Source organism: Hibiscus syriacus, unplaced genomic scaffold, assembly GCF_006381635.1.
Source record: "Hibiscus syriacus cultivar Baekdansim isolate YM2019G1 unplaced genomic scaffold, ASM638163v2 tig00110560_pilon, whole genome shotgun sequence".
NCBI lineage: Eukaryota > Viridiplantae > Streptophyta > Magnoliopsida > Malvales > Malvaceae > Hibiscus > Hibiscus syriacus.
Window position 1 is genome coordinate 485,604 of NW_024062781.1, and position 13,208 is coordinate 498,811.

Genomic DNA, 13,208 nt, shown 5'->3' on the forward strand with positions numbered 1-13,208 from the left:
CTTATTACAAGATTGACGCTAAATTCACAGCACATCGTATAAATATTTTTGGCATAAATAGAAAATTACAACATTATCTAATTTATAAAATAAATAAAAAATTATAACTTATGTGAGTTTGTTAAGATAACATTCCAAAATTAAAAGTAATTCTCATACATTTTTTTAAATTTAGTAAAACATCATATTCAAAATATAAAAAAATCAGTGTGAAAATAAGGAAAAATAAGAAAACAAAGGGCAGTCCGCCACGGCATGAAAAACAAATAAACAAAAGTTGAGAGGCACAATTGCGAAAAAGAAGAACTAAAAATCCCGACTCCGAAAATATCGCGAAATTTCAGAATCACAGACCCCTCCCCCATCCTATAAATAGATAGCTGGAGCGTAGCTAGGTTTGCCGAACTGAACAGCCAAACACGGCTCTGTAGAAATTTAGAAGAAGAAAAAAAGTCTCTCGTTTTTCTTTTTTCCCGCAATATCTTTCTTGCAACGCACTAAAATAAATGGCGGCATCTTCTAGAAAATCTACTGGACCGGTTCTCCGATCACTTTCACCAGCCGGCCGGTTCAGGTCTCACTACGCTTCACAGTCTCCAACTTCTTCTTCCTCGGCTTTTGCGTATTCGAGTTCAAGCTTCACTTCACGCTCTTCAACTTTTTTTAATCAACAAAGATCTGTTTCTCCTATGCGTGTCAATCTCTATAACCACCCTTCATCTTCGCCGTCCGTGAGGTTCTCGCTCGATAATCGTCCGATTTCCCCGAACCGTTCGATTTCAGCTGTCCGTAGAAATACCGATGCATTAAAGAATTTACAGAGCAAGCAGCCAAAGCGTACTTGTATGTGTTCTCCTACGACGCATCCTGGATCTTTCCGTTGCAGTCTTCATAAGAGTTTCAATAATCGGCACGCGGCGTCCGGTTATGCTCCTAGTAATCGGCTTAACGCGCGTAGATCTGCTATGACGAACTCGTTAGTTAGAATTGGAGGAGTTGAAGGAGATTTGGTTAAGAGAGCTTTGTCTGCGTTGATTAGACCATCCTCTCATCAGCAGCGTCGTCGTGCAGCTTTTCAGCCTAGGCCAAGCCGGCTCTCCGTGATGTCTAAAGCCGATGATTAATGATGGTTCCCTTTGTGGTATGTCAAATTTTTTGCAAGGTTTTTGGGTAAGTCTCTGATATTTTCCGGTTATTGGAAGTCGAGCTTTGTAGCAGCGGCACAAATGTTTGCGGTGGAGTCGGAATCCGGCGATGATGTTGGAGATCTTGGGAATGGGATCATGGACCTGTGACAAATTTGGTTACTAGTACTCCGGGTGTAGAAACCGTAGAATCAGATCAGTATACTACATATGCTTTATTAGTGTAAATACATATATTTGCAGTCAATGGCAAATTTGAGGAAGTTTTGGACCAAAAAAAATCAGAACACTCAGAAAAACTAATCTAACTACTATAATTAGGTTTAATTAAAAATCTAAAAGTTTGAGCCCAGATCTCAGTTTTGATTGGTTTTTAAGTTTTATTTATTTCATTCGTTTTGCTCTCCAAGCACCATTTCATCCCAGCGCAAATTTTCTTAATCCATTTTTCTTTTCAATTTCCAGTTTGCAAAATCTGCACCGTCATCCGTTTGATCTTTATCTCCTCTCATTACTCTTTTTTTTCCAATTTCTTCACCGTTCTGTCATCTATCTCTCTATTTTTATTAATCTTTACATTATTTCGTTTTCGGAAATCTAGTACTTTATTTTGATTTAATGTTGATATTTTTCATTTGATTTTGCAGGCATTGGAACTTGTCCCGATCGTTATTTAAAGATCTTGATTTTACTTGGATTCCGGTAACTAAGAATTTGGGATTTACTTGGAAAAAACATAATGGATGCAATAAACTGAACGTGGCAGAAGATCGAACTGAACTTTGGAGAACTAAAATGAAATCCATTGATTTCAACGATGGAAACTCGAGAAAAACTCGAATTACAGCATGAGCATGGAGGACCCTTTGCAAATTTGCTAGAAAATAAGGGGACATTATTAACAGAAAAATACCAAAAAACCTTGAAGATGAGAAAGGAGTACCCGAGGCTGAGCAATATTTACATTGGGGGTCGGATAATGATAATAAATACTTTTCCGGGTGTCTCCTTTGTGTCGCAATTAAGCAAGCATTAAAAAGCAAAATTACCACTAGGATAAGAACTAGTCAATAGTAAAGCCCACAGAAACTCAGAAGACATGACTTTAGCAGAAACTGAATAAGCCCACAGTAACTCAATCTACCACAGAAATTGGGAAGGGATGATTAAGCAGAAACTTAATAGCCCACAGGAACTGAACAGACCACAGAAACAATTGAATTAAAAAAGTTAAATCCGATATCAGTTTCTTTATATTTTTGTTTTAATAAATATAATCTTTTGGTATCACATTCTATATTAATCCCGAAATATCTTCAAACCAAAATCTCCGTAATTGAAGTTGATTCAACCTGGAAAACTTCTTATTTGAGCTTTAGTTGATTTTTTTTTCAAAAAAAAAAAATCAAACTCGTTTTCTATAAGTTTGTATAAAATTAGTGGCAATAATAATACGTCGAAAAAAAAGGTTTGAAAAGAATTAAGTACATGAAACAGGGAAACCACCCCTCCACTTTATTGTCATTATATTGGTGGCGCCCAAATGGGTCCAGAGAACTGGCGAGCTTTGAAATCGTGAAAGGGCGAAACGATAGAAAGATCGAGATAAATCGGTTCGCATAGCAACTAGCATTCGGGACCGTTCGATTCATTTCATATCACCGCATTATCTGTCAGATTCTCCTGCATGCCCAAAGCCAAAAAGAGATCGATTTTCTTAAGAAATCTGTATCACCCAATGTCCCCCTTCCATCTAAGTGGGGAAAAACACTTCATTATTATTTTATTGCATTCCGTTTTGAGGGTCAGGACAATTCCATGCGTATGAGCCAACCATGTGGGTGCGTTGCTGAATGATACCTGACTCACCCCGTTTGTTTCTTTTTTCAAAGGATAAGAGCGGATTTGAGATTTCTTTTAATCTAGAAAAACAATAGTTCATGTTTTGTCTCTTTGTGATTAAGTCTAGTGTATATCTTATGTTATATATTGTTTTTCAATGTGATGTTGAAACCAGCAAAACATCATAGTGATGTGTAGATTTCATCAATTGGAATTTCGGACAGGCCCACTGTCTACTACTGATTGGGAAACTAGTTGTTCGTATCCTTGTCAAAATGTGATTTTTCTCCTGACTAGAACCGGCCGGGTAGGGAATGACGCCATAGCGGTGTTTGGGAATGGATAAGAGCGTATAAAAGCAGCAACTCGAATTTAAAAATTGATCTTTGCCAATAACGAGCAATGGCATGGCATCGTGATCACGAGAGAGCGTGACAGTTGGGCTTAAGAAATTTCATAGCATTTGCTCAGTGTTGAAAGCGGAATTGTGGAATATATATGTTGATTTACATTGCGTCTGGAAGATGGGAATGAGAACAATTATTGTTGGGACTGATAGCCTAAAGACTATCCGATGACTTCGGGAAAGAAGGGTGGGAAATGTTTCCTTAACTATATTGGAGCACATGTATGTGTTAATGGATCGCTAATGGGAGGTTCGTTGCAATCATATTTTAAGAGAAGGTAATCGTATAGCCTGGCGAGGAGTACTGGTTCTGATGTAATTGAAACTCAAATGTGTCTATCGCCCCTTGAGGATTTAATTGACATGCTAACCGAGGAGAATAGGTGAGAGGTAGTTTTTATGGTGGTGTAGTTTTGGGTGTTGGTTGTATTTGTTTTTGTTGGATCTTTGATTTTGTTCTATGTTGTCTCTTATTAATATGTCTACTCTTTTCCTCTTAAGAGGTGGTTTTTAATGAGACACCTGGTAATAAATTCCTTTTCAATAAAAAAAATTATCTTTTTGATTTAGGAGTCAGAGTACAGGTTCTTATTGTACTGAATTATAATCTTACACTTCTGAAGGGATTGAAAAGAAATTATACGATTTTAAGAATAAAATAAATGCTTCATCAACCTTCTTCTTTAGTGAACAGGAAGCTGTAATAATTTGAAGCAAAAAGGATTTTCAAAGTTAAATCAAATTCCGAGGGGGTATAATGAAGACCTCTTTTGCTTTAAGAAAAAGTTTCTCCATTTTGCTGCGCTTAAACTCTAAATTTATGCTTTCATGTGTTGTTGCACTCTAGGATTCTTAAAACCCTTGCTCTAATTCTCAGCAGCTGAGTTAAATTCCTTTGTATTGTAGACAACAACTTCAAAAAACCTTAGATATTGTGGGATTCAATATTTAGAGAGAAATTGAACAAGGCTGGCTGGTATTCAATACGGTAGCTAGCTCTTGTTAAGAGAGTGAGTAAAGCCATATCGACCGCATTGAAATGCAGGATCAAAATCATTGAATTCTCAAAACAATTCTCTCTAGCAGCATTTAGTGTGAAAATTAACATCTTTGCAATATTGAAGAAGATCAATCACTTCAACAAAAAGATGCATGAATTTGCATACATGGCCAAAAAATTCTGGGAAAGCTCACACCACAGATTTTTTTTTTCATTACAAAGCATGAAAGTTGCCGATATGAAGGGTTTTACAGAGCAAGAAGATCCTAACAAACCATAAATCTTAAAGGATATATATGTTTAGAAACTTTAGGTCACCTGAGCCCAAAAAGGATACAATCTGTTCAATGCTGCTAACCTTATATGCAAGGCCAAAGGTAAGAAAGATTCCTCAGACGTGATCAAGTGGGTTTCATGTTCTGAAACAGTTCTGCCCATAATGTTTGATCATCATAGTCCTGGCCTGCTTTTTCCTTGTTGTAATGATCACCCTGAAGCTTTGGGCTTGGTGTTCTTGCGTAATGAAGAGGTCCAGACAGTTTTGGGCTCCTACGCCCATTTGTGAGCATCAACCTCTCTTGTGCTGCTATTGAGACATCTGCTGGACCAGAAGTTATGGGGCTCCTATAATTGAACACCATTTTCTCCTGCATTCTTCTATCAAGGGGGCCTGATAGTTTCAAGCTCCTAGGAAGGACAAGCAACTTCTCTTGTCCTCTGTAATCCAAGGGACCAGATTTTGCTACCTTCCTGCTGCTCACCACCGGCTGCACTATCTTCATCACCTCCTTCTCGTTCTTGCCCTTCCGTGACAACGTCAGCGCTACTCTCCACTGATCTTGATGACGAACCGGCTCCGGCAACGGCTTAATCGAGTTGTCCTCGTGATGAACCAACTTGTTAACGTACTTGTTGAAGCACTTTCTTGTACTTTTGTTGATTGCCAAAATGAGCTTGGCCAGGCTGTTAGGGGCTTCTCCGGTTTCCTTCCTAGCGAGCTTGAGAATCTCCAGCCTATGCTTAGCAACTGAAATTCCCATGCTCTGAAGAAACTGATGATTGAAGTACGCCAAGTCCTCCTGTTCGATCTCGTTGCAAGAAAAGGCAAGGCCATACTCATACACGAGTGAGGGCTCAAGTGCAGTTTTTGATAACCAAGAGTTCCAGTCCATTGCTCTAGTACTTGCCTCAAACCATAGGATTCTCAAAATATGGGTGGTTTATATATTGCTAGAAGATGGTTGCATGTGACAAATGGCCCATGCCTTTGAGGTTTTTTTTATCTGAATATCGGGTGATTACAAAGTAGTATTGCATACTCTGTAAACGTAGTTGTTCGATTCTAAAATTAACCAATAATAACATCCCCCTAACAAATAATAAGGTGAAGAGTAAGTAAATGTGGTGGGTGCATGTGTAGGGGAGGGTGAACATATCTGTTTCCGATGTAATTGAAAATTGGATAGTAGTTGAAAGCGAAACTGTGGAATATACCCACCCCTATTATCATATGATTTCATCAACTCTTGTCCTTTACTTTGGGCTGCACTATGGGTGCATGTGCTTGCTATGAGTAAGCTATCGACAACATCTTCCGATAAAAACCAAAAAATTATCACATTCCGATTTTGCATATATGGTTGACAGTTACTCATTTCATCAGCCTTATCTTTTTTTCATGTAAATGTCATAGCAAAAGGTTAAATTCATACGCGGTTAGTGGAATGAGAATGCATATATCCATTTCATTGGAAAGGTGTATATAGGAGCATTAATTGTTTCTAGGTGTAACCAATATTTGTGTTGAGAAATGTCAGAAAAGTGTGCTGCCCATTGCGTTACTTGCGTATCGGCATCAAGCTCATGGCATTGACAAAAGGGACTGGCGTGGGCTGACTGTTCCCACTTTTTGTCTTCACCGTGGTAGGGAAGGGTGGATTAAACATGGCCCATCACAAGCATACCGAAAATGTTAGACAATCATCCACAGTAATCATAATGTTTTAGATCCTATCGGGTCGAACTTTTTAAGTTTAGATTAGATTAAAGCTTAAAATAAAGTTAATCCGAATGAAATCCCAGAGGACCTGCACCCAAAAAAAAATAGTTAGGAAATGCATCGCATTAAGAAATGAAGAATGGGTAGTTAAAATTCGCCATAGATGGAGAGAGGGCAACGGATGTGCGAACAAATTAGCGAGAATGAAAATCGGAATGGAAAATGGAGTCTACGAGTTGAGAGATCCTCCACGAGATTTCATTCCTCTGCTGAAGGCAGATGGTGTAGAAACCCTAACAAAGTAAGCGTCGATTCGATGCCGTTTAAATTCCCTAAATACCAAAAAAAATTATTTGAGTGTGGGTGCAAGTTTTTACCTAAAAATTTAGATCAAATTTTGAGTTTGATGAGATATTAAAAGGGCTTAGATTTTGGTTTGAACCCGATCCATGATTAGTAAACACTATTCTTGGTGGGTAGCAAGGTGTGTGAAAGCCGGTGAAAAGGGCCTAAAAGTCAAGATTGAGGTTTGAAAATGGAGGCCTTTATGTGACCTGTAAACCCCACAACCATTCTGTACGAATTCATCAAATTCAAAGTTTGGTTATGATATTTTGGTTCCAAAGTCATCAAATTCACTGCTTGACCTCATGGGGTTGCTTTACTACAACAAAAGATCGAAAAGTCAGAATCAGGCAGGTAAGAAGTAAGAACTAACAAGGTCATGTCTTTTGTCTGTGCTTTATTTATAAAGTTGTGTGGGTGCACTGAATTATATCATATACAATATGAAAAGTTGTAGTGTTTTTGACTATTTTGATATCATTTCCAAATTTCAGGTTCCCAAATTGATCTTCCTTGGATTGATATGGTAAAATGCATTGGATTCAGCGTTTTGACTGCTCTCTTCTGCCCTCCCTACCTTTTGGCTATAGGAATGTCGGCAATTTTTACAAAACCTAGTGTATTTTAGAGTTTTCCCTAAGAAATTTTATGAGTACTATACGGTTTTTATATATTTAATAAATTTATGGGATTTTTTTTTTATTTTTAAAACTTTGAATATTATTTTAATTTTTTTATAAAGTGTACACAAGTAACACAACAACGGTGAACTGTCCCCATAATAACATTTATATTTCCACCATCGAACGAAACTTCGTTGCAAAAGCTACAATGAATTAACATCACAAGTTGTACCCAACGTTTCTAATTGGATATATAATCCGAGTGTATTTAATATTTTAATTTGTATACTTTATGAATTATGTTTAAGCTCGGAAAGTAGTGAAGTTAAACGCCATGGAGGGATCCTTGGCTCAATTACAATCGTTTTAATGATAGTATTTCAGAATCGATAAGTGCAATCTTAGTTCAAACAAGTTTTGTCACTTACCATACTAATGCTTCTAAATCCTTTTTGTTGTTGTTGTGAGCTTTCGTATCTGATTGCAGGTTTTAAGATGCTATCTAAACTGAATTATTTAGAGACTTTGAATTTATTTGGAACGATTTAGGAAATAACTTGCCGTCGCAACTGCATGATTTTACTGGTATAATTATACATTTGATCCTTGATATTTATACATTCTTTTAATTTGGTCATAATTTAACTTAATTTGGTCATGATTGCAATTATTAATTTTAATTATTTAATTTATTTTATTTTATGTCCAATCAGTGGTGACTCATCATAACATGTGTAATATGGTTAACCAATAATCTAATGGAAGTTTGTCTATGTACTTTCGCATTTAATGTATATTTAATTCTATTAACCTTTCACATTTTGATTAAATTGTTGCTTTATTGACATAAATCATCTTTTCTAATTCATCGTGGAGTTAAGAGATCCTTGATTTAAATCTAAAAAACAACCTATTTATGTTGTTAAATCCTAACGAGAGTATCTATTTAGTCCAAATATTTAAACCAAGTTTTGTCACTTATTATACTGATGATTTAATTTTATTGTTGTCAAAGATAATAAATCAGTTCTGATTGGTCCTTAGTTTATTGATGAGAAAAAGATTACCGGAACACAATTATTTTTAATAATTATGCTTATAAATATGTTTTTTATTATTATAATAGCGATCATACCAATCAAAGTAAGTACTTTATATTATATAATAAGGATAATTCACAACTTGAGAAAGAAAAAGTAAATTATTAGCTTTAAATAAATTTTAAGTAAAATTATATATTTAACCAATCAAATGCTGTCAGATCGACAAACTTACTGATCTTTAGTTTGATAGATAATAATTGGAATTAAAATGATTAATTAATTGTATTTTTTAAAATAAAAAATTAATTGATCCATAAATTTTCAAATATGAAATATTTTTGTTTAATACTAGCTTATAATTAGATGAAATGTGAAGCAATAAATTTACCAACTGTACTCGGTAATAATGTGGCAGAACTAAGTTCGACGAATATGGAAGTGCTTCATTTGGAAGACAATTTCTTCAACAGTAGCATATTGTCTTTTTGAGGTTTTGAATGGAATGGACCGATAGATATTATTCCCTTTCTCTTAATTATACACTCTTTTTTTACTCTTTGAGATTTTAAAAGCAAATGGACTAAATTTCAAATTCCCAAAGAATACAAGGTTTGGAGACAAAATTAAACCAACTGAATTTTATTACCATTTCTAAATCTTCTCGGAATTAGATGGCTTGAGCAACTTGGAGCCTGGAGGAGTTGGATATAGAATGCTCTTCAGGTGCTGCTAAAAAAACCTGCGAGTTTATGAATTAATTTGTTAGAACTTCAACCTAAATTTAAATGTTTTAGTTTATTAAATTGAACTAATATTTTGTTAAAAATAATTGAAATTTTCTAGAGAAATAAAGTAACAAAAAAAAAGTATGGTTTTCATGTAGGTCGTAACCTTCCACTTTCACTGCACTGCAATCATTTACCTGTTTCTATCATTGAAGACTTTCTTTGAGTGGTTTTAATTTAAATGATACGATTGGGGCAAATTTTGATGCATTCATCGGCAAAATTTGGACAATTATTCTCAGGTCATTGTCAATGATCGTGGTATATATATATATATATATCCTCGTAATGTCATGCATGTTTAACTAGATTTCAAATATACTATCAGAACATAATCAATAACATGTGATTTCAACCACTGATCGATAGGGAATGATAATCACGATTGACGGCTTTACTTCCACTGCTGCACCCTCCATCGTGTACTAACGAGAAACTACAACTCGGCCAATGCATACCCTACAACAATGCCTAACTCGTCATTTTGATTATCAGAATATTCTGTTTATCCATCGAAAAACAACGGAATCAAACTTTGTTGTGTTCCCTTCGCCATCGATCAATTTGATTTGACGACCGAAGAATGGTGAAAAGAAAACAAGAGTTTTCACAATTTATACTACACCACTCAAACTGTCATCTTGATGATTGCTCAAAACACTCAAATGGTTGTCTTGATGATCGCTCAACCTACTGTGGTTTATAACCAAAATGATATTAGCTGGGCTTTAGTGCTTGGGATCCCAATGCTTTGCTCTGTCGTCGCCGTTGTTTTGTTATTCATTGAACCGATATTTTTTGTGTATATATAAAGCATGGAGGAAGTGTTTTCACCAGCATCTCGCAAGTGTTCATCGCTGCAAACAGAAAATGCAGACTTCATCTTTCGATTGATGAAGTCGATGGTCGATTTTACGAAGACCCTCCTTTGAGGAAAAGTTCTCTGATTTAGCAATGAACAAAGGCGTCGCTGTCGGACGGTGATCATTTGGTTGCCAAGAAAACCATGGAAAAGGAGATGCAGATGAAGATGGAGGAAGGAGAGAAAAAATAATGGGAAAATTTGAGTATAGTCTCTAGGAAAATTAGGGTTTAAGCAAGACGATGTCATTTTGGGTATTTTGAGCATTAAAATATAAACTTCAAAATCGACGTCATTTAGATGAGGCATCCACCTTAACGATGTAACGACATGCCGTTGCCCAATCATCGTGCCGTTAAATTATTAACAACGAAGTGTTATAATTGCATTTAAAATAAACGTTAGTGCTAAAATTGATAAAATTAAAACGATTATGGTATAAATGAGTTAGCGCTTAAATATTGGTGGTATTTAAAATAGTTATCCTTGTATTTATTATCATTAATTAATAATTACGGTAGGCTTTCATATGTGGAATTCCGAACCTCGAGGAAAAACAATTTGAATTTCACCAGAATTGCGTCAAGTCAAATACACTATTTCCAAACCCATTTCTTCTCCTTCCACTTCACTTACCTGTTCTCATCCAAATCATTTCTTTTTCATCCTTCTTGGAAGTCGCAAAAATCAACCTTGGTAAATATCATTTTTTTTGGAAACCAGAAACCCTAATCCGGACCGAACCCTAGGATTTACCCTAACCGAACCCTAACCCAGATCCAGAAACTGCTCTGCTTAGGTCTTTATCTCTCCTTCTCTACATCTTCACTATTTTTCCAACGTCTTTTGCTTTTGGTTAACTGATTTCAATATTTTTCCTTTAGGAAGTGTGCTTCTGCTTTAGCATAGTTAAGGCAGCAATGGAGGTGGGTAGTTTCAGTCCCGTTGAAAAGAGCATTTGGGTATGCTCTGTAATGGAAGCTTTGTTGGCCGAGACTTTAGTTCTGGCTGTAAAGTCTCTTGCTTGCCTTCTCATGCTGGTATATTTACTCTCTTCTTTGTAGAGATTTCCCTAGTTTGAAACTCGTGTTGTTTGCTTCATTTGCTATGTTCTACTTTTTGGGTTTTTCCCCAAAAACATTACATTTGTTTGTTTTTAAGGTTATGCTGCTTGTATTTTGTTCTTCCCCCACACCCACCCTATTTACTGAATTTGGTAGTTGACTTTACTCTCTTCTTGTCTTCAGGTAGGTTTTTTAGATACTAGAGTGTTAGAATTACTACATTTTCTGTTATTAATTTGTACATGGTTGTTGTTGTTGTTAAGGGCAAGCTTTACTTTCAGCGATTGAAATTGTGTGGGCCGCCTCTTGGGGGTCATAAGTTTTCCTCTTATCTTTAGAATAGGCGTTTGTGGAAGATTACACTTGTTTGCACCTTTTGTTTTCTCTTTTAATTAAGTTCATTACGTTTTAGTAGCTTTTTGATGACTGAAACTTGTACTTTCCTGAAAATGGTTTTTTTCCTATAATAAGTTTAGATTAAGCTTTGTTATAATAATTAATATGATCTTCTTGCTAATAGAAAATAGTATGCGGTTTTTTGTTTTGTTGCCTGCAATTTAACATTACCATCTTCTTCAACATCCAGTGATGGCTATAGATTCTTTAAATTGCTGCCTGTGGGGACCTACTACTTTTTGTTTTTAGTTAGATTCTACACAAGACACCTGAATCCTTCTATATCACTTCTAATTATCAAGGTTACTTATTACTTAATTTGGGAAGTCTGGATCATCTTTGTTTGATGATGAAACTGATTATTTTAATCATTTGAATAAGTTGTTAACATTTCAGTACTTAAAAAACGTTGGCTTGTAAATAATCGCATACTGAGTTGGTTACAGTTCCACCTCCATGTCTGCGGACCATTTTCCTCTGATCTTTTGATTATGTTTTGGGTGGTATATCCATATAATGTCGACCTGAATTGATGCAAAAACTTATTTCTGTTGCTCTGTAACATTTTTAAATGTGCATAGAAACTTGTTGCATATGAGAAGCTTACATCATTTATTTACTTATTATTATAGCATTTTGCTCAGGATACTTTCTGACATGATTTAAGATGTTGCAGACGGGATCGGTGCTGAATGATATGAATGCATCACTTAATTTGACTGCAGTAGATCAGAGGTAATGGAATTCCTTTTCTTTTTCATCTTAATTTACCACCCATCAATCATTGATGTGGAAATCTGAGAGCTAGTGGGATTGACTTCTTTTTCAGGTTTCCATTTGATGAACTTCTAAGAAGGGAACATCCTGGCCCAGAAAACAAAGATGGCAGTGATACAGAGGATGATGACGAAGATGAAGAGGACAATGTAGATGATCAAGATGATGATGGTGATGATGAGGATTTCTCAGCGGAAGAAAGTGAAGAAGGGGATCCCAAGGATGAGCCTGAAGCCAATGGGAATGGAGGGAGCGGTCAAGAGGATGACGAAGACGAGGATGATGACGGGGACGATGACGACAAGGACGACGACGATGAGGATGAAGTAGAGGACGAAGAAGAAGATGAGGATGATGAAGTTCCTCAGCCGCCATCGAAGAAGAGGAAATGAAACTGATCATTAACCTTCAGATATTCTACTATCTCCTGCTTTTTTTCCTCTGGGTGAGGAAATTTTAGGGAGGGAGAATTCAGTTTGTTTGTTTACTTAAGAGTAGAAAATTCACCATTCCAAACGAATTTTATTTACGGCATTTGTCATGTAGTCATGTTACAGGTGATTATGATGCATCTCATTGTATCTTGAACTAACTGCCGGGTCCTATTTGTTTAGGAGAACTTCGTATCGGCTTGATTAGGTTGTGGGCTTTTGTAGTATCCCGGTAGCGTTTGATCAAGCAATCAATTGTAAGGTGGAAACTGAAGTTTATTCAATTATGTCAAGTTAGCGTTATTTAACATGCTGGTATTGCACAAGATTTGGCTTTCCCACTGTTTCTTTTCCATGTAATTCATTCAGTTGGTTGTAATTGACTTACTACAAGTTACCTCATAATTTCAAGTCAATTTCCGGCAAAGCAAACTTGTTGCTTTGAATACGTGGGAGAAGAAACCAACACATATATTGGCTTAAGTTAATC

At 36.0% G+C, this 13,208-nt stretch overlaps 3 protein-coding genes across 4 annotated transcripts; 2 read left to right on the forward strand and 1 right to left on the reverse strand.

Moving 5' to 3' along the window:
• The first annotated feature begins 382 nt into the window (after window positions 1-382).
• Window positions 383-1,408, forward strand: LOC120132336. The gene has a single exon (XM_039149118.1). The coding sequence runs from the start codon at window positions 507-509 to the stop codon at window positions 1,122-1,124; it is 618 nt and encodes a 205-aa protein (XP_039005049.1). The 5' UTR covers window positions 383-506; the 3' UTR covers window positions 1,125-1,408.
• A 3,386-nt stretch (window positions 1,409-4,794) lies between these two features.
• LOC120132279 lies at window positions 4,795-5,565 on the reverse strand. Its single transcript, XM_039149072.1, has one exon. It carries the CDS (start codon window positions 5,563-5,565, stop codon window positions 4,795-4,797), a length of 771 nt encoding a protein of 256 aa, XP_039005003.1.
• A 5,122-nt stretch (window positions 5,566-10,687) lies between these two features.
• Window positions 10,688-13,028, forward strand: LOC120132296 (acidic leucine-rich nuclear phosphoprotein 32 family member B-like). 2 transcript variants are annotated; one of them, XM_039149081.1, is made up of 4 exons: window positions 10,688-10,849; window positions 10,935-11,090; window positions 12,187-12,245; window positions 12,340-13,028. In XM_039149081.1, exons 2-4 carry the CDS (start codon window positions 10,971-10,973, stop codon window positions 12,677-12,679), a joined length of 519 nt encoding a protein of 172 aa, XP_039005012.1. In that variant the 5' UTR covers window positions 10,688-10,849; window positions 10,935-10,970; the 3' UTR covers window positions 12,680-13,028. The 2 variants fall into 2 exon arrangements, with proteins under 2 accessions (XP_039005012.1, XP_039005013.1); XM_039149082.1 differs by having other exon boundaries at window positions 10,939-11,090.
• Window positions 13,029-13,208: the final 180 nt, after the last annotated feature.